This window comes from Grus americana, chromosome 2 (genome assembly GCF_028858705.1).
Source record: "Grus americana isolate bGruAme1 chromosome 2, bGruAme1.mat, whole genome shotgun sequence".
Taxonomy (NCBI): Eukaryota; Metazoa; Chordata; class Aves; order Gruiformes; family Gruidae; genus Grus; species Grus americana.
Genome location: NC_072853.1, coordinates 104128908 through 104154581, shown reverse-complemented (window position 1 = coordinate 104154581; position 25674 = coordinate 104128908). Strand labels below are relative to the sequence as shown.

Below are 25674 nucleotides of genomic sequence, written 5' to 3'. Positions count from 1 at the left end.
CTCAATTAGCAGTACAAATTATTTCATACCGCCCACCCCCATTTTTGCAAAGCTTGCAGACTGTGTTCATACAGAAATGTATGTATAGCAGTGAATGAATTATACAGATCTTCAAAGATTACTAATTGAAAGAGTATTATAATTGCTAAGATGTGGAGGAAAATGCATAAAGCTCTTTGGGTGCTTTAAAATATCTCATTGTAGGTGCAAGTTATGATGTAATTTCTAACACAATACCATAGTACAGCAAAACATAAAAATAACCTTCGGAAAATATTCCAGCAGCAATTTGGTCCTTAAACACCATATGGAGAAGTAACTAATCCTATACAAGACTAGATGATTCAGTAGGATAATCCACAGAAGAATTTCCATATGGCATTCTCAATGTTCTTCAACACATTCTTTTTTATCTCCAACCCATGCTTATGATATGCTGGCAGATGCACTGCTGATACTGAAGCTTCAGTTGAAAAGCAAAATGAATATCCATTTTATCTGTATTCAAAGACATAGATGTCACTTGATAAATGCTACATTTGTCCTCCTGGATAGTAAGCCAAGGCCAGAAAGCTGACAGGATTTTGACTGGCACAAGCATGGCCTGTCTCTACTATGGTACAGGTGTGGCAGACTTTACATTTGGACACTTGAGTTTAGATTTGGATTTAGATCATTAGGATGGTTGAATGATTTGACTGGACCGAACAAGATTCCATTTGAAATACTCCTTTTGCACATTTTGAAGGGATCCATTTTCTACTCCCCAAACTCTAGAATCTTCCAGCATAGTTTCACTCATTTCCAATTTCTCAAACTGAAAAATACCTTTTTTCTTCTATCAGTCCCTTAATGTTGTTTCAGAAATCAAATTGAAATGATCTTCTGTCCCATTAGAGAGCCTTTTACATGAAGGTACTCCATACACTTGCTAGCAACCCTGGCCTACATATAGTAGTCTTGAAGGCAGCAAATTGATACAGTTACATTCATACATAAGCCTGTTATAGAGAGCATACAATACAAAGACTATAGAGCGTACAAAGCAGTATAGAGAGTAAAAAGCATCTGATCAAATAGCATAAATGTAAATATATCTTGGTGACCTTTTTTTCAGGCATTATTTTTAGCATTAACTTCTTTAACACAGAAGGACATGGTAATTAGGCTTGACTGAAGCAGTTTTGCTATGTCAAAGAAAATGAATGGTCTTGATGTTTCTACAACCTGTTTTTAAATTATTCATTTCATGAGCTCTGCTACCAAGAAGTATACTTTACTTCACTCAGCATTCTCATTTGCAGAGAAGCAGACATGTCTCTAATCCCATAACTGATTTCAGGGGTTTAAAATTTAGACTAAAAGGTGAGAGCAGTTTCAGGTCATTTGTTCTGTTGAGAAAAGTTATGCAATGTAAAGCAGAGCCTGATTTTTATGGTACCTTTTATGATCATCAAAACTTCCTCTTTCAGCAAACATGAGATCTATTTCAAATTCCTTTCCAAAACAATAGAATAGTTTCTTAACTTATGCTCACTGATGATGACAGAATCTTCTTTACTTCTTTATTACCTTTATAGCAAATTTTAATTAATTACATACTCTGCATTTATTTAATCACTTTCAGTTGGCTATCCTTCCAGACTTGATGTATGCAACGTTAATTATTTGCCTATAGCAAGATTTTATGAAATCTAACATGCACCACATGTTCAACCTGCTTAAAATTAATTGCAGACATTGTATTTACCATTAATGTACATCTTTATTGGCTTTAATTTCACATCTGTGTTGCTTTATATACAACTTTTTTAATCAGTGTAACTTGACACTGTTTCTGATGGGTGTAATAGCAGCCACCAAACCTTGCTTTTCCAATTTGTGTTTTACCTTTTAATATAATTGTTATGAAAAAAACCCCACACATTCTGGTTTTCTGGTTTTTAAAAAAGTAATTTGAAAATAAATTAATCTTTCTTATTCATTATTTGGAAAGTTAGCTGCAAAATGCTGCCTGAGATCTAATGGAGAAAAAAATAAAGTAGCTAAGGTTTGCCTGAACAAAAAGGTTTGCCTGTTTAAGAAAAAATCTCTTTGAAAGGGGCTTTGTTGTGACAATCCATCCTTAGCCTGAAGAAACAGGCAACAGCCTCACTTACTAGCTAGCAACTTGTTGGGACAGTCCCACAACTCCTACCAGTTCGCACACAGGCATGTTTGATGTAGCTGTAAAGCCTTACCTAGTTCCAACAGAGAGCTTGAAACAGAACAAGCCTCAGCGCAGGAAAGCTATTCAACATGCACTAAAAATCTGGCACTGGCTTATCATGCAGGTATCTAGTTGTTGATACACAGATTAGACAAATTAATGCTAATTAGGGTAAATCTACAAATGTTGCAACTACCTTTCCAGTTGTAAGGTGTAGATATCTTAAGAATTACAGCACAGCATTTTTTTTTTTAATATATTCATACCTAAAATACAATGGTTTTAGAAATTACCAAGGAAAATGATACTGGCTTCCAGTCATGAGATAAAAATAGAAACGGAAGGTATGCAAGGTGAAAACAAGCTTTTGTCTGATAGAGTACTGTGTTGAGAGTGGTAGCTCTGTGTATCGGTTCTTGAAGTTCTTAACGGGTTGGAAAGCCAATTTTATGGTGCACAGAATTTATGTACATCTCAAAACAGATATAATAGTAGGTTAAATTCAAATATAGGACAGGATATTTTCAGTCCAGAGAGTACTCTGCTGAAACATATAGAGATATGCCACATTGACAACATGGTTCTGTGGATTTAAGAAAAATGTGGCCTAATTTTACTTTCTGAGAGGATCCTGATCAGGTCAGATCTTTCAGTAAAATATATGTTTGGACCAGTAATTCAGACCATGACTACATCTGAATCTTTACCTATTGCTGAGGGAGACTTCAACATAAAATCTGTTTTTGTAACCTTCAAACATTTTAATGTTTCAGCAATTTTTAAGATAAGGAAGCAGGATCAAACACTACTCAGAACAAAATATAATGAACTACATATTCAAGCTAATACAAAAAGAATGTTGATGAATGAGCATGTTTTACTATATTCTAAGCAACAAGAAATACAGCATATAAAATATTCTTTTTTCCCTTAGCAGTTGACAGGAGCAGCAAAAAACAAGATACATTTGCAGAAGGGTTTCTGTCTTATCACCAGACTTAAAAAGTATGCTGTCGGTATATTTGTAGCAAACTGCTTTACACTGAGGCATTTAATTATTTCAGGCCCGAAAATTCCACTTCTCCTTGTTAAACATTGGGTAGGAATCAATTTCAAATGGGTTCTGTTTCAAGAAGCCTGATATGCATGCTTTAACTGGAAAAGAGTAGTCTGCAGATTCAACACCCAAACTCCCAAGGAACAAAAGTTTTTGCTTTCTGGAACAATTAGATTATAATTTATGCCGTCCTTATTGAAAGCCAAATTGTAAAAGCTTATATTATTTCCAAGTTCAGTTTGCTTCTTTAAAGTGAAGGAAATAGTTTCAGTGGTCTCAGTTATTTCTTCTGGAACTGAAGCAGTGCCTTGGAGTGACAATGCAGAGCCTTTAAATTACCGGACATTCTAGCATCTTTTCTCTGCCTGTTCACTTGCAGGGTAAATTATTGTTGATAATGACTTCACACATAAATGGCATTCAGGGGAAGCAGATTGCACAGCAGTTCACGCTCATCCAAAATCGACCCAAATTAAACCATTTAGCATAAGTGGGGAAAACAAATGCATCTAATCAGTTCAGGCCCCCTTGTATTTTCAGAGAAACTAAACCAGCCCACAAATTTGGCCATCTGGCTAATTTTGCTTTTGGATCTGCTGCCACCTTGTGGGCCCGTGATGAATTTTAAGTCCCGAAATCGTAGGCAGAAAATTAACAAAAGTTAACCTTGAGGTTTGAGAGAAAATCCAAGCTATTTAGCTGACATGTAAGCCCGTTTACATATAAGCATCATTTCTGTCCTGGTGTGAAAAGGGTTTTTTTTTAAAATCACATTACATTTGCCACTTTTCAGTTTCTTGAATTCACAATTACAGCAGGAACTTTAATTTATTAGACTTCAAATTAAAACACAGCTAAAGGTACTGTTATTTCTTATGGTTTTGCTCTGTAAAGTAGTACAATTTAATCACTCTATACTGGTGTATAGGCAGATAGACAAGATGCAAAACTTTCTCATCTCATTGGAGTGTTGTCCTGTATTGCCTTGGGGTTTTTTTCTGGGTCATGTATGAATTTGATACTGGAATTAAAGAGCACTGGGTTCCTACAGACTCTCCAGGAGTAGAAGACCATGGAGCCACTTTTAGCTTGGTTGCTTATCAGACTGTCTTTGGAGGAGGAGTTCACTGGGATGACAGATTGGGAAAAGGATATAAGCAGTTTGTAGGACACCGAGTTTTCTGGGTTCTTAAAAATTTTCCTGTTTTACTATTGCCAGAAAATCCGATAACAGGATGCTAAGGTGCTCATCCAAGAAGTCTGGAGCTGTCAGAAGCTGACCGATCCACCTTGGAATGGCCAGACTTCAAGGCAAAACAGTTACTAGGTATGAAGTGAGCAGTAACTTCAGTTTGCTTTGACTTCATTGAATAGCGTACATTTCATTTCTCTTGAATTCTTAAAAAAAGTAATTATTTAATCTCTACAGAGAAGAGAGATTGCAGTGATGGCCCTACTGTGTAGAGGTTTCTTCAGTTACAGACTCTTTTTCTGATTGTCTACACTGTGGACTGGATCTCCACAGGTTAGATTGCCTTCCTGCTGCCAGGGATAGAACATCTCCACTGACCCATGTCATAGTGTCTCACCACTGACCCAGGCTGCAGCGTAGGCACAGCAAACCAACAAACACAACACAACCAGAATGAAAGGTTAAAAAGAGCAAAAGTGGTAGCAGCCCCACAGAGCATTTCAGGTTCTGTTCCCAAACTGAGGCCCATGTGAGACCGTGAGCGAATGACAGGAACTGCACGGCTGCTGCACGGGCAGTGAGAAGGTACACTGTCACTGGGAAGTTGAGACAGCTTCCCTGTCTGTCACCTTCAACCTGGACAGGAGCCATCCCCAGCTGCGCAGTGGGCTCAAACCATGTTAATAGCTGCCCGAACACTTCTGGTATAGCTTGACCCAGCGCAAGCAGCAATAGCTGATGATGAATCAACAAGTTGCAGCCATGATGGCCTCCTCATCTCTGTACTTGGGGGTTGTCCTCCCAGCCTCAGGTGTCACTGCTGTTCAGTAACCTTCGCTTTGTGCCACTCAGTCCATTCCTCCCACTCACTGGATACACAATTTCAAGCAGAAAACAGTGTTATACAGTAGACTTACAATCAATGCCCTAGAAGTAATGTGTAGAAATATATTAATAATGTAAGTATTATAAAAAATAGAAATAACCTAATTTAATTTCCTTCACGAAAACTTTCTCCTAAATATTGTTTCTTCTTTCCTTAACCCTCTTTTAAGCCATACCCGCCCCAACCCTCCCTCCGGCCACGCCCTTGATGCCGGGGGGAGGGAAGGAAAGGCTGTGGGGTATCTGTGCGGGCGGCGACGAAGGCCGCCACAGGCACCACAGAACCGGTGCTCGCAGACAGCCCAGCGCCTGCCGGCCGCCCCGCAGTGCCAGGCCGGAGGAGCAGGCGCGGCCAGGGCAGGCACAAGGCCGCCGCTGCCGCCGGACCCCGCTCTGCTGCCGACACCATCCTCCGCTGTCCACCGCCGGGCGGGGGCGGGGCAGCTAGCGGCGCGGAACGCAGCTCTCCGCAGCGAGGGCTCGCGCCCGCTGGAATGTCCGTGGCGGCCAGGCGGAGGGGGCGGGGCCTGGCGGGGGAGCCGCAGCCAATGGGGGCGGTGGGAGGCAGAGCGGGGCTGGGAGCGGGCGCGCTGCCCGCGTCAGAGCCCGTCCGCCTGCCGGGCGGGGGTCGCGAGGCGGAGCCGCGCGGCGGGCGCTTGGCGCGTCAGCGCTCTGCGGGTTTGCGAAGGGGCCATGGCGACAACGGCCGCGCGGTGGCCCTGGGCCCTGCTCTGCCTGGCCGCGGCTCTGCTGTTCTTCCCTGCGGTGGCCGGTGAGTAGCGAGCCGCGGAGCGTGGGAGGCGGCTCCGCGGGTCGCCCTTCAACAACAAGGGCGCAGGGGCTAGGCCGTCCGCGGGGTGCTGAAGCCTTGGGGTGGTGGCGTCGCCCGCGGGGATGGGGCGCGGCCCGGCGCCGCTGGTCCCTCCTGTGTCGCTGCAGCCGGGGGAGGGCTGCCTGGAGCCGGGAGAGGGGGGGCTACGGCACCCCAGCACCCGCTGCAGCCTGCACCTGCCCCACGGGAGTGGGAGGCCGGTGGGCGTGGTGCCGCAGCGGGTGGGGGTCGGGGGCGGCTCCCCGGGTGCCCGTGGGGCGCTGCCAGGAAGGGGCAGCGTCGCCTTCCTGGTGCCGGTCCTCTTCCCGCTGGGGCTGTCTCGGTATCCGCCTTCCCGTGGAGAGCACCCGCCTGAAACCTTGGTGCGAAGGCTGGCAACCGGAGAGAGGGGTCTTAAATAGCTGAGGTAGCGAGGGGTGAGGTGCGGGGGTCTTTCCCACATCCCGCCTAGCAGTGTGATGAGGATAGACTCCTTTTACCCCACCGGGTTACAAAGACTCGAGGCCGGGATTTGTGTTTTCGGCCGTCATGCTGGCGATAGGTAAATGCCCAAGATTGTGGTTTGAAATAAAGAAGTCTTGCTCCAAATGGGTAAAACCTGAATTCTGGATTGCCATATGAAATATCAGAACAGCCTGTGTATTCCAGGGCTTATATTCCTTGTGGTTTTGCTAACATTTTCGGTAAGAAGTATGGTATTGAACAAGGTATTGAATTTTTTTAAAAGTGAAGGCAAGATGTTTAATAGAGGGAAGGATAGTGGTAAAATAGTTTCCTGCATTAAAGTTGTGATAGCACATAACTTCTTGGCACGACCAAAAAAGAGTAATGAAAAAAGAAGGCAGCACAAGCACAGATATTGGCAAATAGCTTTTGATAAATAGATCACGTTGGTAATGCTGTCACGGGAATGGAAAATACAAAATATGTAATACTTTAAAGCAGAAGACTGCAATCACTGAGACATTTATGGGCATTTCATTGTTGTTCTGGAGTTTCGATTTCTAGTGAGGCACAGTTTTAGGAAGAAGGCAGTAAAAAGCTAGTGGAATGAAATATCATAGAATCATTAAGGCTGGAAAAGACCTCTAAGATCATCAAGTCCAACCATACTCTAGCCCAACTTGCCCTCAATAAACCTACTCATATTGCTGAGATAGCAGATCTTACCAAAGAAGGAAGTGTAGATATTTCATAGTTGGACATGAATAAAATTTTGAAATGAAACCTGGAAGAGAAAGTAGGAATGAGAAAGTAAGGAACTGGCTGAAGGAGATGCCATAAGACATTTCAGAAGAGGTTAACTGGAAAGAGAACTGAGGTATTGTGTTTGGAATGGATATTGTTAATAACTTCCATTTCTGACTTGTGCACTAAAGATCACTCTGGGCCAGTTTAATTTGTTGCTAATTCAAGATGCCATCAATTGATTAGGATTTTATATAAAAGGAATTAAACAACCAGAAAGTTTAGTATATTGTTACTTCATCATTACACTCTTTGGTATAATTGATAAGACTTGAAACTTGGCAGTGGAAGTGACTGAGAAGGAGAACTACGCTGGATGTGTGTTAGGAGGCTTGAGAGCTACTGAAAACTAATAGATAAAAGGCCACAGAGTATTAAATAATCTATGTGAAGGAGCATTTGATAAAATGTCACCTAAGATATTAATGAACTCAAATCATAGTGACATACACAGTTAAACATATGGATTGTCACCTAAGCCAGTGTAAGTTCTCTTTATAGGTTGGGAGCTCTGAATTCTCAGGTCTCTTAAATGTAGCAGTTACTCTCAATAAGAATTTATATAATGAAAAAATTCTGGGACTTATGGTCAAACAAAACAATAAAAACATGATTGAGTAGCCAGTATTTCTGTTTGTAAGTAAAGCCTATGTTGATATACATTTGGTTGGATATTTTTACTTATGAAAATTAATTTGCTGGATATCTTTTCATTGTGAACCTGAATGTTTTCTCCAGCACTGTGTTAATGTGCTTGCAGTCTGATTGCATAGGTACTGAAATTTACAAACGTCTCTGAAAATAAGTGCAACTCTTGCCTTAAGAAAAACTGTCCGTTCTTTAATGTTTTTTATTGCTGTTATATATTTCAAATACCATGGCTTTACAACAAGACTAAGAAAGTGTAAAGCAAAGCCTTTCAGTTAAGTGAAATAACTGAAGTTTGAACATGGTGGAGCCTCCTAATGATGAAGTTGATACTTGGCACAGATCAGCTTACTGAACATAGTGCAGGAAAACCTGCAAGATCCCATGTGTAGCCCTCAAATCAGAAAGATTTTTAAGTCATCTTTGTCATATCTCAATCCTTTTCTGTGATGGTAGAAAATGAGCAAAAAAACATCAAAGTCGATTTTACAATTGCATTCTTTCATCATGTTGTAAGCAGGATTTTGGTGCTGTCCTCATTTATTACACACATTTTGCTGTGTTGTTTCTAATTATTCATGAATAAACATTGACCAGTTACAACTCCTAATTTGGTTTCTCTTCTTTCTTGTTCAGGAATGACAGATTTCTGCATTAAAGTATAGCTCAGTCCTTTAGTGGCTGTTTTAAATTGTGACTGACAACTTTTTCAGTGATTTCCACACACACCCCCCAGTTCCTTGACATTTTCAGGCTGAAATTTTCTTTTCTATTTTCAATGTCATTTCAATATTGAAGAATTTTGAGTTTGATGGTTGTGGATTCTTTCGGGTTTTAAATTGGCTGTCTTCTTGTAACAGCTATAAGCTTTCAGATGAAAGCACTTGTAAACTGAAATTATCAAGGAATTCATCTTCTTATTGGTTCAGTCAAAATCTATTTAGTAACTAAGTATTGTGAAATACAACTTTATATGTGTGGTATCATTGTACAGTATTGCTTTTATGTTATATCAGTGTGATATGCAGTGCAGATACAGTTGAGCAGAAATCTGTAATCATTAAATGATCCCATGTGTGAAGATGTGCGTGGAAGTAAAAGCTTTGAAGGAAACCTCTGTCTGTTTTCTAATACAGTGTTCCAGACACTGGGCAGTGAGGATGAAAATCAACATCAAGGAGATGGGCAGTTCATTTTATATCGGCCAAGCTTAACTCTGAATGAAGGAAATATTTGGATGGTAGGGGGAACAAAGCACAACAAAGTATTGTGTTAAAAATGCTGCTTTAAAACTTGATGTTTCATAACTTCTTAGTGCTTCAGTTCTTATTTGTTTTTCTGTTGATGTGTTCATATCTGTGTTTGCTCTATGATTTCCGTCTAGTCAGGCAAAACCACTCTTAATCATCCATCACTAGTGAAACAATTTACAGTTTTGTTCCAAGTTTTTAAGAAGCCAGAGTTCAGTGAGCAGCTGTGTTCACCTCTGTGTAAAAAGGGGTCCCTGCTCTGACTTCCTTTTCCACCTGTTCCTAACTGGTTCTTGCACTTTTCAGATTCTGTGAGATGATTCAATTTACAAAGGTATATAATCTCTGTGGAGTTTTTTGGTGGATTTTTTGTTCGCTTTTTATTATTCTATTCTTTTTTTTTAATTACTGCTCCTGGGTTAATAAATTGAATTTGGCAGGTGCCAAACTAATACAAGTTAAGCAGCAGAAATGTGGCTAGAAGCAGAAGGAAGGGGAGTGAGATCTCCTTTTGGTGGCAGTGAGTGTTCAGGGGTAATTCTGTGAGACTTCAATGGGTCTGTGTCAATGTTTGAAGAAAAATTTCTCTCTTTTTTTTTGTTGTTGTTGGTTGGTTTGGGGTTTTTTTTGCTTTTGGGAAGGAAAAATTCTCACGGTCATCTGTGGACCAGACAAATTGCCCTGACAGGCCAAGTGGGCGCTTCTGTTCATACGTGATAGTTAAGTACTTTAAGTCTTTTAAATATCTTTTTCCCTCCCCCTACTTTTCCATAGGCTTGTCTTGTTGTTACCATGCAAAGGACAACTTAATGTGCCGTGATGTATGTGAACAGGTAAGCTTGTTTTAAATTTGGTTTATTCCTCAGAGTTCAAATCATGCCTTTTGACAATGATGTAGCAAGATTAGGGTTATAAGCAAATGGTGTGAATACTATGTGTGAGTCGTGAGATGTAGTATTATTGTTATTTAAATGAGAACATAAAGATTTAAAACTGTAGTTTTCTTTCCTTTTGTAGTGGTAAGCCAGTTCTGCTGAAGTTGAGGAGAAATAGAGATACAAATCTGAGGTCAGGATTTCGTCAAGAAGTGATAAGCATGTAAGAAATGAGAGAGATGAAGGTATTTTACCCAATTTCTGGATCTTGTTTGTTTCCAAGTTTTTGGGAACTTAAAATTAAGGACAAGATGTTGGTACTGTTCTTTCTTCCTGCTAGTTCTTGTTTCTTAGCTAAGCATCTGAGATGCTCATGGTGATATATGGCTTTGTGAATCCAGCAAAAATCTGCTTGCTTACCTTCCTCTCATAACAAAGAGCTGTTTGTGCTAAATTCAAACTTGGAAAATATTTTTCCACAACTTATGTTTAGATTTGTACCTTTGGATAGTATGTTGTACAGCTTTGTGTGTGTGTTTATATAAATCTATATAGATAAAATTTTTACATCAGTAAAACATACATACACATACACAGAATTTTTATATTAAAATTGTGTCCTTACATCATAGCTGGCCCCATTTCTTCATTACCTGCTTTGGGGCTATTCAAGCACTAAACCTGGTTATTATTAAGTTTACATTTATCTGTGATTGTACTAAGAAAACTTTTAGTTTAAATTGCACTTCTCCCGCCCTGATATATGTATAGAATGCAACCAAATGCCCTTTCAGCTTTCCTGTTACTAGGCCAAACAGGGAAAAGTCTTATAGTCTCTTTGTATAAGACATTCTCTCAATTACTATAATAATTTTTGCAGCCCTTCCAGCATAAGTTTATCTCTCTGAATACAGGTAGGCAAAACTGTACATGGTCTTATAAACAAAAGTATAGCGCTCAGTCTTAAAAATTGTGTTAAAACTTACGAATAAGTGAAAGAGATCCATTCCTGTATATAAAGAAATTTAATTTGCAGGTTTAGTAGCTGCATTGAGGGGGCAGTTCCCAGTTTATCATGTGAATTACTGTTAGCCCTTCATGAAAGGCCTTGAGCTTTTTTACTGTCAAATTTCATCCCATTTCTGTTATACCAGTTTTAATTATTGTGTAGGGTTTTCTGTGTTTTTTGTAAGATATTTTGATCTTGCCTCATCTGGGGGATCTCTTTCTACTCAGATAGTCAGCATATTCAGAGTCTTCATGGTGAGAGGTCTAGAACTAGTCTAAAGCAAGACTGGCACCCCTCAAATTGTTCTACAAGGACCTGTCTTAGTTACCTCACATCAGGCTGCTAGCATAATTTTCTGAATGCCCCTTGGATGCAGGCCAACAAACTGGGGCTGTCTACTATTCTTCTACTGGTTTGCATGTTCTGTAATTTAACCATTTTGTGCAGTGCAATTCAAATACTTTGTCTTTGCTGAATCCATTTTGGAATGTATTATCTGATACTTAATCCCTTATCTTAAACATGAAATTTGTAGGATGAAGGTTTACATACATGGGAGGTGACTGTAAGGGAACAGAGTTGGCTAAATGATTTGCCTTTTTCCACCTTTTGAAACACCTTTTCTAAAATATTTGTTGCCTTGTCTGTACCACTGCACTGTACCATCCTGACATGATAATTTATTTCATAATAATAATTAAAAAAAATGCTTTCCTCCTAGACTTGGTAGTTTGAACCATAAAACATTGAAATTGCCCGCCACGGACGGCAGGGAAAGAGAGCAGGCTTGCGCTCTGTATTTCTATTTAACTAATGCTTAGGGAGTGCCAGCAGCCAGGGTGCACAGGCAGGAGTTTGGGCATTAACACAGCCATTTCTTGTGGAAAGAGCCAGCAGGAGGTGCAGATGTACTGCTTGAGACTGTGTGCACCTGCTCTCTCCAGCAGGACAGTCTCTGGCACTGGCTGGGCCAACCACTCATGACATGTTAGATAGAGGTCTTGACCCAGAGGGAGCTCTGGAGGAAGAATGTGTCTATCCAAGTCTTGGGCTGTAGGGAAAGGATGATCTCTCTCTTTGAGTCAATGGCACTCAAACTGTCATGTTCTGGTCAGCTTCCTGAACTGTCAGATAAAGAAGCTGAGGAGAGAAACATTGCCTCAGTGTAAACGGGAGCTCGACAAGGTCTTCATGAAGAACCTGCAAGGGCAATAGCCTGAACTATGCATTGCATGGAAAGAAGGATGACTGGAGGCTATGTTTAGTGGAGACTGAAAGTTTGTGACTCCTGACAATAGGAAGATGTTTCTTGGCCTGTCTTTGGATATGCACTACAAAATAAATTTGGGGCCTTAAAACAGGTGAGGAGGTACATTAGGGAGCCATCTTGGCCTAATCAACTGGTTGTAAACAGTGCCATCAAGAGAAGGCCTCCCTTCTGCAGGGGATGGAGGCACTCATCTGCAGATGAGACTTGCTGCCTAATGTAGTTTGGTTTTTAAGGGCTCAGATCTAGGATATTGCATCTTTATTAATGACCTGAAGGAGGCAACAGATTCCACTCTTGTTGAGTTTTCAGGCAATACCAAGCTGGAACAAAAAGTTGATAATCTTAATGGTAGGACTGTCATCCAGAGGGACCTGGACAGGTGGAAGGAATTGGCCAACAGGAACTTTGTGAAATATAGCAAGGACAAATGAAAGGTCCCCTGCACCTGGGGACAAAGAATCACTTGCAACGGTACGGGTTGGAGGTTGATTTGCCAGGGAGCAGATTTGCAGAAAAGGAACCCGGGGTGTCCCAACAATAAAGAAGGCATCCTGGGCTGTATTAACAGCAGCATAGCCAGTAGGTCTAGAGAAATGATTCTCCCCATTTAGTCAGCACTTGCTGACCACATCTAAGAATACTGTGTCCAGTTAACTGGAACAAGTTAGCAGAGAGTCCTCAAGGTGATCAGGGGGCTGGAGCACATGCCCTCTCTGGAGAGGCTGAGGGAACTGCCTTTAGCCTGGGGAAGAAGGAGCACCTCAGAGCAGCCTTCTGATAACTGTAATAAGATTGCTCAGAAGACAGAGCCAGGCTCTTCACAGTCGTATATAGTGGGAGCAGTCATAAATTGAAACTAGAGAGTTCCACCTGGTTGTAAGGAGGAACTTTTCCACCATGAAAACACAGAGGCTGTGTATTCTCCATCCTCAGAGGTTGTCATGACCTGACTGGATAAAACCCTGAGTGACATGGTCTGGCCTCATAGTTGGCCCTGCTTTGAGCAGGAAGTTGAAATACACGATCTTCTGACATCCCTTCCAACCTCAGTTATTATATTATTCTATGACACCAGATAGACCCCAAATACTCCTGCAGCTATTTTCTTGCTCTCATTTCCAAAACCAGTACTATTGTTCTCATTTTACCTTTCCACGATGTGTTGCAAATTTAGAATAGAACTGTAATGTATTTCTCCTTCTGAAAGGTCTGAAATGCATCCATGTTTCAGTTATTCCTGTAATTTCCAGTTTCGTATTCCACATTAATAGGTCTGTTTCCATCCCTTTTGTTGCCTGGTTTCTATTTTTTTTTGTGTGTTTTACTTATTTGGACTGCTAAAGGAACAAGAACTAAAAACATGATTAATGTGAGACCAGAAAGTAATTTAAAATGTGCTGAGCTCAACTTACATTAACACTTCCATGAAACTTTAAAAAAACAAAACCAAACCAAAACAGCAACGAAAACTGCACCAAAAAGATTGATGAGGTAAAGGCATCTTGTAATAAACTGTTAAAATATTGCTACTGTTGTAGGGAAATGAGATGAGCAATATTACAAAATGGTCTGAAAGACACCTGGGGAAGAAAGGTAAATTTACATGATTCAGTAATTGTCTGTGAAAGTCAGTAAGGTAAAGTAAGATTTCTTCCCAACTATAGCTATGCAAAATAATTTAAATTGGAAGAGTCGTTTTATCTAACCTCCTGTTCAGAGAGGTGCTAGCTTCAAAATTAAATCAGGTTGCTCAGGATCTTGTTAGTCAAGCTTTTAATGTCCTCAAGGATGGGCTTTCCATGGCCTCTCTGAGGAATCTGTTCCGGCACTTAACTACTCTCATTGTGAAGAATTTTTTTTTTTCCTTTGCATCCAGTCAGAATTTCTTTTGCTGCAGCTTGTTACTTTTGCAGCTCATCATTCCACTGTGCAATTCTGCGAACAGTCTGATATTTTTTTTTTTTTTTTATAATCCATCTTCAGGTACTGGAAGGCAGGAATTTACACTCCCTCTGCTCCCTATTAACCCTTCTTCAGTTTGAACAGATTCTTTTACCTTGGCCTGTCTCGATGTGTCATGAAGTCCAGCATCCTCTGTGGCCTTTACTGGACTTTCTGCAGTTCATCAATAACGTTTCTTGCACAGGGGTGGCACAAAACTGGGTTTGGTGTTACAGCTGTGGCCTCACCAGCGCCTAACAGAATGGTCATCTTCCTTCAACCTGCTGGCAGTGCTGTTGCTAACGAAGTGCAGTATGCTGTTAGCTTTCAGTGCTGCATTGGTGCACTGCTGAACCATGTTCAACTTGTCTTCCACCAGGACCCAACACCCTTTTCTGCAAAGCTGCTTTCTAGGCAGTGAGCACCTAGCCTGTACTGTTGCATGGGGTTATTCCATTTCAGCTGCAAGGTTTCTGGGTTTGTCTTTGTCGAACTGCTTGAGTTTTTGTCAGCCCATTCCTACAGCCTGTTGAAATGCATCTGAGTGGCAGCTCCACCTTCCAGTATATTGATGACAGCTCCCAGCTTAAGCTCGTATGTGTATCTGCTGAGGACTTTTTCTGTCCCACTGTCTGACTCTCTAGTAAAGCTATTAACAGTATTGGTTTCACTCCTATATTATACCACTTCTAAGTGGCCAACACTTAGACACTGAACTGCTGACTGCTAATCTTTGAGGTCTACTGTCCAGGCAGTTTGTCGCCCACCTTGTAGCCCACCCATCCTATCCGTGTTTCACTAGTTTTACTCTAAAGATACAGTGGGAAACCGTGCAAAAACGTTTTTAAAGTCAAGGTGGACACTGTACACTGTTCTCCACTTTTTTCACTAAACCCGTCTTTTTGTTATGGAAAGCTATCAGGCTAAATTTGCCCTTGGTGTGCCTGTGCTGACTGTTCCCAGTCACCTTCTTGTCCTTATGTGCCTAGACTCAAACCTCCACAACAGGCGCTGTGGCTACTCCAACCCCCATGACAGGTGTGAAGGAAAGGTATCCTTTAAAGGAAGATGTTGTATGTCACCCAGGCAAGTGGACCACCATGGAGACAGGTATCCAGTACCTGAGGGAATTAGCTGTGCTGGGGGTGATTTATAATGACCTGAACAACGAGCAATCATCCAAAGATCCAGATGAAGTCCAGTGCACACGACCCATGTTGCGGAAGTTTCTATGGAGCACCCCATTGTCATATGCTAACTCATTGGCAGTACTGACCGGGAAAGAAGGCGAGGGACACAAATGGTGGATGAATTGCAACTCTGGCAATACAAAGAAAGTCTCTTCCTCCCTAGGAGCCTCCATCTCACCTGTGGAAAAACTGGCAGAAAAGTCCAAAAACCTGTTTGAAAAAACTGTCCCAGGAGTTCCAGCAACTCAAAGAGGACACATCCTACTCCCCATCTGTACAGACCATTATCTCAGCTATTAAGAGAAAGTGTTCGTCTAATCAAGAGAGAGGATATGGGGAGTACACATCTCAGGCCACTCTGTGGTTTTATCTGCGTGACCACAGAGAGGACATGAGGAAGTGGGATGGAAAACCTACCTCGACCCTAGAGGCATGGGTACGTGAGTTGCAAGGAAACACAATCAAAAAAGGGGGTTCTCCCATGAAAATTGCTGCTCCTGTTTACAGTGGGCAGTTCCCCAGACAGAGTAGAAGGCCAGGTCAGACTTCCTTTCTTAATAAAGGGACTTATGATTTATGTTCACAGGAAATGACTAACAAATACTTTGACCAGGACTAGAGGAGCCCTGCCTCCAGTCAGGTGGACGAGAAGGACAGCCGGGTTTATTGGACTGTGTGGATCCCATGGCCTGGCACGTCAGATCCACAGGAGTACAAGGCCCTAGTGGACACTGGTGCACAGTGTACTTTAATGCCATCAAGCCGTGAAGGGGTGGAACCCATCTCTATTTCTGGAGTGACAGGGCGATCCCACAGTTGACTCTGTTGGAGGCTGAAGTGAGTCTAACTGGGAATGACTGGGAAAAGCACCCCACTGTGACTGGCCCAGAGGCTCCTTGCATCCTGGGCATAGACTACCTCTGGAGAGAGTCTTTCAAGGACCCAAAAGGCTACCGGTGGGCTTTTGGCATTGCTGCCTTGGAGTTGGAGGAAATTAAACAGCTGTCTACCTTGCCCAGTCTCTCAGAGGACCCTTCTGTTGTGGGGTTGCTCAGGGTCGAAGAACAACAGGTGGCAATAGCTACCATGATGGTGCACCGGTGGCAATATCACACCAACCGAGACTCCCCGATTCCCATCCATAAGCTGATTCGCCAACTGGAGAGTCAGGGAGTGATCAGCAGAACCCACTCACCCTTTAACAGTCCCATATGGCCAGTGCAGGAGTCCAGTGGAGAGTGGAGGCTGACAGTAGGCTGTCGTGGCCTGAATGAAGTCACGCTGCCCATGAGTGCTGCCGTGCCAGACATGCTGGAACTTCAATATGAACTGGAGTCAAAGGCAGCCAAGTGGTATGCCACAATTGATATGGCGAATGCATTTTTCTCGATCCCTTTGGCGGCAGAGTGCAGGCCACAGTTTGCCTTCACTTGGAGGGGCATCCAGTACACCTGGAACTGACTGTCCCAGGGGTGGAAACACAGCCCCACCATTTGCCATGGACTGATCCAGACTGCGTTGGACCAGGGTGAAGCTCCAGAGCACCTGCAGTACATTGATGACATCATCGGATGGGGCAACTCGGCATAAGAAGTCTCTGAGAAAGGGAAGAACATAGTCCAAATCCTTCTGAAAGCCAGTTTCGCCATAAAACGAAGGGGGGTCATGGGACCTGCACAGGAGATCCAGTTTTTAGGAATAAAATGGCAAGGTGGCCGTCATCAGATCCCAATGGATGTGATCAACAAATAGCAGCTGTGCCTCCACCAGCTAGCAAAAAGGAAACACAAGCTTTCTTAGGCGTTGTGGGCTTCTGGCGAATGCACATTCCAAATTACAGTCTGATTGTAAGCCCTCTCTATCACGTAACCCGGAAGAAGAACAATTTCAAATGGGGCCCTGAGCAACAACAGGCTTTTGAACAAATTAAACAGGAAGTAGTTCATGCGGTGGCCCTTGGGCCAGTCTGAGCAGGACCGGATGTAAAGAATGTGGTCTAGACTGCAGACGGGGAGAGTGGCCCTACCTGGAGTCTCTGGCGGAAAGCACCAGGGGAGACTCGAGGCCAGCCTGTGGGGTTTTGGAGTTGGGGATACAGAAGATCTGAGGCCCGCTGCACTTCAACTGAAAAAGAGATATTGGCAGCATATGAAGGGGTTTGAGCCGCTTCAGAAGTGATTGGTACTAAGCACAACTTCTCCTGGTACCCCGACTGCCAGTGCTCAAAGAGAGGGTCCTCTCTACACATCATGCAACTGATGCTATGTGGAGTAAGTGGGTTGCACTGATCACACAGCGGGCTCAAATAGGAAACCCCAATCGCCCAGGAATTCTGGAAGAGTCTGGCCTGATGGCAAGGATTTTGGAATATCGCCAGAGGAGGAGGTGACACGCACTAAAGAGGCGCCACCGTATAATAAACTAACAGAAGATGAGAAGCCATATGCCCTGTTCACTGACGGGTCCTGTCACATCATGGGAAAGCATTGGAGATGGAAAGCTGCTGTATGGAGTCCTACACAACGAGTCGCAGAAGCTGCTGAAAGAGAAGGTGAATCAAGCCAGTTTGCAGAAGTAAAAGCCATCCAGCTGGCTTTAGACATTGCTGAAGGAGAAAAGTGGCTGATGTTCTACCTCTACACTGACTCATGGGTGGTGACAAATGCCCTGTGAGGGTGGCTGCAGCAGCGGAAGCAGAGCAACTGGCAGCGCAGAGGCAAACCCATCTGGGCTGCCCCATTGTGGCAAGATATTGCTGCCTGGCTAGAGAAACTGGTTGTAAAAGTACTTCACGTACCCAAGAGTCGGGCCACTGAGGAACATCAAAACAACCAGCAGGTGGATCGGGCTGCTGAGGTTGAAGTGGCTCAGGTGGATTTGGACTGGCAACATAAGGGTGAATTGTTTATAGCTCAGTGCGCCCATGACACCTCAGGCCATCAAGGAAGAGATGCAACATATAGATGGGCTCGTGATCGAGGGGTGGACAGTATCGCACAGGTTATCCATGAATGTGAAACATGCACTGCAGTCAAGCAAACCAAGTGGGTAAAGCCTGTTTGGTATGGAGGACAATGGCTGAAATATAAATATGGGGAGGCCTGGCAGATCGATTATATCACACTCCCACAAACCCACCAAGGCAAGCACCATGTACTTACAATGGTGGAAGCAACCACTGGATGGCTGGAAAAACACGCTGTGCCCCATGCCACTGCCCGGAACACCATCCTGGGCCTTGCAAAGCAAGTCCTGTGGCGACATGGCACCCCAGAAAGAATTGAGTCAGACAACGGGACTCATTTCTGAAACAACCGCATAGACACCTGGGCCAAAGAGCATGGCATTGAGTGGGTGTATCACATCCCCTACCATGCACCAGCCTCTGGGAAAATCGAACGCTACAATGGGCTGTTAAAGACTACACTGTGAGCAATGGGTGGTGGGACCCTCAAACATTGGGATACACATTTAGCAAAGGCCTCCTGGTTAGTTAACACGAGGGGATCTGCCAATCGAGCTGGCCCTGCCCAATCAAAACTTCCACATCCTGTAGAAGGGGATAAAGTCCCAGTAGTGCGCATGAAGAATATGCTGGGGAAGACAGTCTGCGTTATCCCTGCTTCAGACAAAAGCAAACCCATCCGTGGGATTGCTTTTGCTCAAGGACCTGGTTACACTTGGTGGGTGATGCGGAAGGATGGGGAAGTCCGGTGTGTACTTCAAGGGGAGCTGATTTTGGGCGAGAATAGCCGATAAATTAAATTGTATGATATTATGTATGTAATTGTATGATACTAATTGCTATATAACCCTGCCACTGTATGTCATTGCTACTGTAGTTGCTATATGCCATATCAATCTTATTAAGGTAATAATTACCTAGATTAATGAAGAATGAACTTTGACAGAATGAACTGAGCAAAGTGCAACAGCGATGAAACCAGAACTGGCTTCAGCAACTGATGCCCAAGCAACTTCCTCAAAATTGACACCTTCAATCTGGAGACTGTGTGAGCTCCAGATGCAGCATGCAACAATCCAACAGCACACACCATCACTCCTGCCCTGAGAGACTGTTATGACAGATGGAGCTCAAAGTCATGGATTATATGAACTCCATGGACATTTTAGAGGGATAGCCCGTAGACTAAGGGAGTGATATCTGTGTATATATATATATCTATCTATCAAAAGACAGGAAAAGTGGAGGTCATTAATTGGAAGGTATCGGGAAGCGTGGGACCAGGGCATGACATAGATGGTATAGAATAAGCGGTGGATATTGTCCTGGTTTCGGCTGAGGTAGAGTTAATTTTCTTTCTAGTAGGTGGTATAGTGCTGTGTTTTGGATTTAGGATGCGAATAATGATGATAACCCACTGATGTTTTTAGTTGTTGCTAGGCAATGTTTGCACCAAGTCAAGGACTTTTCAGCTTCTCATACTGCCCCACCAGCAAGTAGGCTGGGGGTGCACAAGAAGCTGGGAGGGAACACAGCCAGGACAGCTGACCCCAACTGACCAAAGGGATAATCTATACCGTATGATGTCATGCTCAGTATATGACTTGGGGGAAGCTGGCCAGGGGCACAACCGCGGCTCAGGAATTAGCTGGGCATCGATCAGTGGGTGGTGAACAATTGTGCTGTGCATCAATTGTTTTGTATATTATTATTGTTGTTATTATTATTAATCTTCCTTTTTTGTCCTAGTAAACTGTCTTTATTTCAACCCATGAGTTTTTCCTTTTTTTTTCTAATTCTCTCTCCCGTTCTGCTGGGGAGTTAGAGGGAGTGAGTAAATAGCTGTATGGTTGTTTTAGCTGCCTGCTGGGTTAAACCGCAACGCACGGCTTCTGTGAAGGTTTGTTCCACAATCTTCCTGCAGGGTGAGGTTAGGCTGAACAGCCTGCAATTCCCCAGCTTATCCTTCTTGCCTTTCCAATGGATATGATGTTTGTCTTTTTTTCAGTCATCAGTAACCTCATCCAATCAGCATGATCTTTCAAAAATGGTAGCAAATCTGCCTTGGAATGACAGTGGCTAGCTTCTCAGCATCCTTAGTTGCATCCCATCCAGTCTCATGAACTTCTGAATATTCAGTTTCCTTAGGCGGTGCTTAACTTGATCTTGCCCTGCTGTGGGTAATATTAATTCCCCTGTTAGTTTTGATAGTCTCTAACTAGTGTAGGTCTTGTTCATCTTTGTTCCACAAAAATTACTTGTTCAGGTTTTTTTGGAAGGAGTTTAGTTGCCTGAGGTCATGTAACATGTAGCAGAAGGTTAATTAAGTATATACTTTGATATCTGGGGCAGAAATCCCCTATGTTTTTCACACTGCCTATTCAGTAGAAACTTTTTGATTGAAGTGTTTGGGGAGGAAATTCTCATTCACTTCTAAATATACAAATTCCTTCTTCATAAAAAGTGGAATAGATTTGAAAGACTATAGAAATATAAAAGAAAATCTTAACTTTGTGTTGTTTACATATTAACTGTTAGCTAAAGTTGTCGAAGGGTAGATAGTAATTGAACTAAACCCAATGAAATCAATTGAAAAAAGTATGCAATGTGTATTTACAGTCCATATGTTTTAAGGTGTGTTTTGTTTCTAACAGATTTTGTCTTCTAAGAGTGATTCCCGTTTGAAGCACTTATTGCAGCGAGCACCTGAATATTGTCCAGAATCAATGGTAAGGCTTGCCAGTTTTTAATCAAACAGAACAACTAATCTTATACTAACAAAGTTTTGCTTGCAAAAATAAGGGTTTAAAATTATTTGTGTTTTATTTACTCACTGAGTTTTGAGCTGGTAGAACATGCGTGTATGTCTTCAAGCTTTTTCTTCCTTGTTATGAGGATTAGAAAAATTCTTATAATGAGATTTGATTCTCAAAATAGGATTTTTTTTTTTAAGCCATCATATATTACACTACTTGCAATAACATGGGACTTGACAATTTTGCTAGGTGTCCTGATTGTGTAAGCTATGAAATGCAGTGAAAATCTGACCTATGTTGTAAAAAATCATGCTGGGTGATTGTCACTTGGATATTGATGGCAGCAACTTAAATTAGACCATGTGTTCCAGCTTGTGTATGGGACAAAGCTGTGAGGTCTTGGTTGTGCTAAGGCAAGGAGACCCTCATAGTTGCTCTGAATGGTTTATGGCCCTATCTGACAAACTGAAGTAATGCTTTTATTGGATAACTAAGGTTATGGTTTCCTAGAAGTTCTCTAGTGTATCACTAAAAAAATGAAGAATGTAGTCTTAGAGATGATCTAATCAGGGAAGAGATAAGTACTGTCATTCAAATTATAAATTCTGGAGTCTTATTGTTGGCAACATTGGTGTCAGAAAGGTTCTGCCACCTTCTTGCAATTGTTGTTAATTCTAAACAGTATCAATACTGTTTCCAGCCTAGAACTCAGCTTAAATGGGCAATGTCTTGGAGTAGTAAATCTGAGAATAACATTCTATAAGCAATTTTACAAGAGTGTGTTTGCTCCTAGATCCTTTCCTCCTGTGTGTCAAAAGTATGTTTTTCCAATGTTTTGTTTCTGTGGATCATCAGGTCTAAGGTCTTGGGAAGTTATAGACAGCTGATGGTGTGAGTAAAACCTGTGGCATGAAAACATATCAAAAAGTGCTGCATAGCATTTGTTCTTGTACTGGTTTTATCTTTTATACTGTGACAGGAAGAGTAGGATCTGCCTGTAGGAGTGCATTTTTAGAAGACAGGATTGGAGAGTATCTGAAAGGGGGAAAATGATTGATACAATTATTTTTTTAACTCCCAATTAACATCTTTATAAATGGCAAGTTTATTGTCTAATGTGTATATTAAATTAATATCACTGATCTGGTAATATTTATCACTTTTTCAAAGACATCTAGATATAAAATAGTTAACAGTTCAACTTCATACCGTATTTGCTGTTTTCAGATACCATTTGTCTTTCATAGAATCATAGAATGGTTTGGGTTGGAAGGGACCTCAAAGATCATCTAGTTCCAACCCCCCTGCCATGGGCAGGGACACCCTCCACTAGACCAGGTAACCCAAAGCCTCATCCAACCTGGCCTTAAAACACTTCCAGGGATGGGGCATCCACAACCTCTCTGGGCAACCTGTTCCAGTACCTCACCACTCTTAACAGTAAAGAATTTCTTTCTAACGTCTAATCTAAATTGACCCTCATTCAGCTTAAACCGATTACCCTTTGTCCTGTCACTACACTCCCTCATAAACAGTCCCTCCCCATCTTTCCTGTAGGCCCCCGTCAGGTACTGGTAAGCCGCAATTAGATCTCCCTGGAGCCTTCTTTTCTCCAGGCTGAACAATCCCAACTCTCTCAGCTTGTCCTCATAGGAGAGGTGCTCCATCCCTCCCATCAGCTTCATGGCCCTTCTCTGGACTTGCTCCAACAGCTCGATGTCTCTCTTGTACTGGGACCCCCAGAGCTGGATACTCCAGGTGGGGTCTCACAAGAGTGGAGTAGAGGGGCAGGATCACCTCCCTCGACCTGCTGGTCACACTTCTTTTGATGCGGCCCAGGACGCGGTTGGCTTTCTGGGCTGCAAGTGCACACTGCCGGCTCATGTTGAGCTTCCTATCAATCAGTACCCCCAAGTCCTCCTCCTCAGGGCTGCTTTCAATCCATTCCTCACCCAGCTTTGTTGGAGAGGTGTTTTAGTGACATTCTACAGATGAGCGGATAGGTTATGAATTTAATCAGATGGTCTGTTTTCTGGAGCACTGGTTACAGACATCATGTTGTCTATATTCCTTCAGGTAATATCATAGAAAGGGTATTGGCTGCTATTAAGTAATAGAGTAACTGCCAACACAAGAGGCCATTTTATCTTAGCATCATAGAATCATTTAGGTTGGAAAAGACCCTTAAGATCATTGAGTCCAACCATTAACCCTCTCATGAAATAAAGGAAATCAACTGAATCAATGAGGTGGAACTAGTAGGATTAGCAGCTTTTTACCTTTTTCTTTTGAGCTGACTTTGACTCTTATCTAAGTAGGAAACTGCCACAGATACAGAGGAGAACATTTTTAGATCATTAGATACAGATCCATTGCAAGTTTAGAAAGTCATTAATTCCTGTGATGACAGAATCATTGCATGACAATATGTGTTGCTGTTTCAATTGAACTTTCCATTTTGTCTTAAAGAACATGTTCAACACTCTTTCATTTAAAGTCCCTTGTGGTGGGTTGACTTTGACTGGAGGCCAGGTGCCCACCAAAGCTGCTCTATCACTCCCCTCCTCAGCTGGACAGGGGAGAGAAAATATGACAAAAAGCTCATGGGTCGAGATAAGGACAGGGAGAGATTGTTCACCAATTACTGTCACAGGCAAAACTGACTCAACTCAGGGAAATTAACTTAATTTATTGCCAGTCAAATCAGAGTAGGATAATGAGAAATAAAACCAAATCTTAAAACACCTTCCCTCCACCCTTCCCTTCTCAGGCTTGACTTTACTCCCAATTTCTCTCCCTCTTTCCCCTCAGCGGCACAGGGGGATGGGGAATGGGGGTTGCGGTCAGTTCATAAGACGCTGTCTCTGCCGCTCCTTCCTCCTCAGGGAGGACTCCTCGCGCCCTTCCCCTGCTCTAGCATGGGGACCCTCCCACGGGAGACAGTCCTCCACCAACTTCTCCAACATGAGTCCTTCCCATGGGCTACAGTTCTTCACAAACTGCTCCAGTCCCTTCCATGGGGTCACAAGTCCTGCTGGCAAACCTGCTCCAGCATGGGCTCCTCCCCCAGACCTGGGGTCTTGGGGGTCTCACTGTCCCCTCTTTTCGGGGTTGACTGAGTGATGGCCTTTCACGGGCACACACACAGAGGACACAGATGATCTTTTGTCTACATGTTTCAGGAATAGGGGAATGGGCTCACAAGATGGTATCCTGTCTCCGCGGGTTCTGTCCTTGGTCAGGACAGATGTCTGCAACATGCCCTCGTTAGCAGTTTATCCCTGCTTGGGTCAAGACAGATGTTTGCGACATTCATTTGTTATCAGAGCCTTACATGGGCTCAGCCAGGCCCATCTTGGAGCCAGCTGGAACTGGTTCTGTTGGACCTGGGAAAAGCTTCTGGCAGCTTCTTACAGAGTCCACCCCTGCAGCCCCCTCTGCTACCAAAACCTTGCAACATAAACCAAATACACTCCTTAAGACTTGTCATTTGCCTTCTTACTCTCTGCAGAATTTTCCTCTGATTTTATCTAATTAAGGTTTTCCTAGTGCTTGCTTAAAAATAGTGAATTCAGTAACATTGTACTAAAATACATGAAATCCTTCAAGGCTTTTCTGTACTCTTGTCATTTTAAATACTATACTGTGATCATATTGTCTAAGTGTTGTAAGACTCCAGTTGTAGGATGTTAAACATTTAGCGTACAGTGTATAGCAACTCCCACAGCTTTTAATTTTTCAGGCCTCTAACACAGCACACCCACTGTGACTGCAATATATACTTGTTTCTGACAGTTGAACTAAAATTTTTACCTTAGATGGTATTTTTCCTCAGCTGCCTAATGTCCTTCTTCCAGGACATTTGTAACTTTTATTGGGTGGGTAATACAAGTACCTGTTGCAGACCAGTGTCTGACTTGAGATTTCTTTTATACTAGCCCCAGTGTAAAGAATCCCCCATAGTCACCTTGGCTAGTAGTCTTGGTAATAACAGTAATGAGAGAAGAACAGCAACTCTTTGATAAGATCTTCACCATTGTCTTTTTTTCTGCCAAAAAAAAAAAGAGAAACATTTATAGAATTCTTCTGCCTAATACCATCAGCAGATTAGGTCATTTAGCAGAACCTGTGCTTAGGACCAGAAGTGCTTTGCAGTCAGGGTGAACCCAATGGATCCCTATTGTAACTTTTCACGTTTTACTAACGTGAAAAGTTAGAAACTTCACTTAACCCTTTCTTCCATGTATCTGTCTTTCCCTGAAGCTACATTTCTCTGATCTCTGGAGTACCTTAAAACCTCTTTCTTTTGTTTTGTGTGTGGTTATATGTGATGTTTGGGGTTTTTTT

The 25674-nt window shown here is 42.5% G+C and overlaps 1 protein-coding gene across 4 annotated transcripts in view; it reads left to right on the top strand.

The window, feature by feature from the left end:
- Positions 1–5937: 5937 nt before the first annotated feature.
- RECK (reversion inducing cysteine rich protein with kazal motifs) overlaps positions 5938–25674 on the top strand; it is an 86030-nt gene continuing 66293 nt past the window's right edge. For all 4 annotated transcript variants that reach the window (XM_054818577.1, XM_054818576.1, XM_054818575.1 and 1 more), the window contains exons 1-3: positions 5938–6115; positions 10096–10154; positions 21226–21300. In XM_054818577.1, coding sequence (XP_054674552.1) covers positions 6037–6115; positions 10096–10154; positions 21226–21300 — 213 coding nt within the window. In that variant the 5' untranslated portion in view covers positions 5938–6036. The remainder of the gene's footprint in view (positions 6116–10095; positions 10155–21225; positions 21301–25674) is intronic.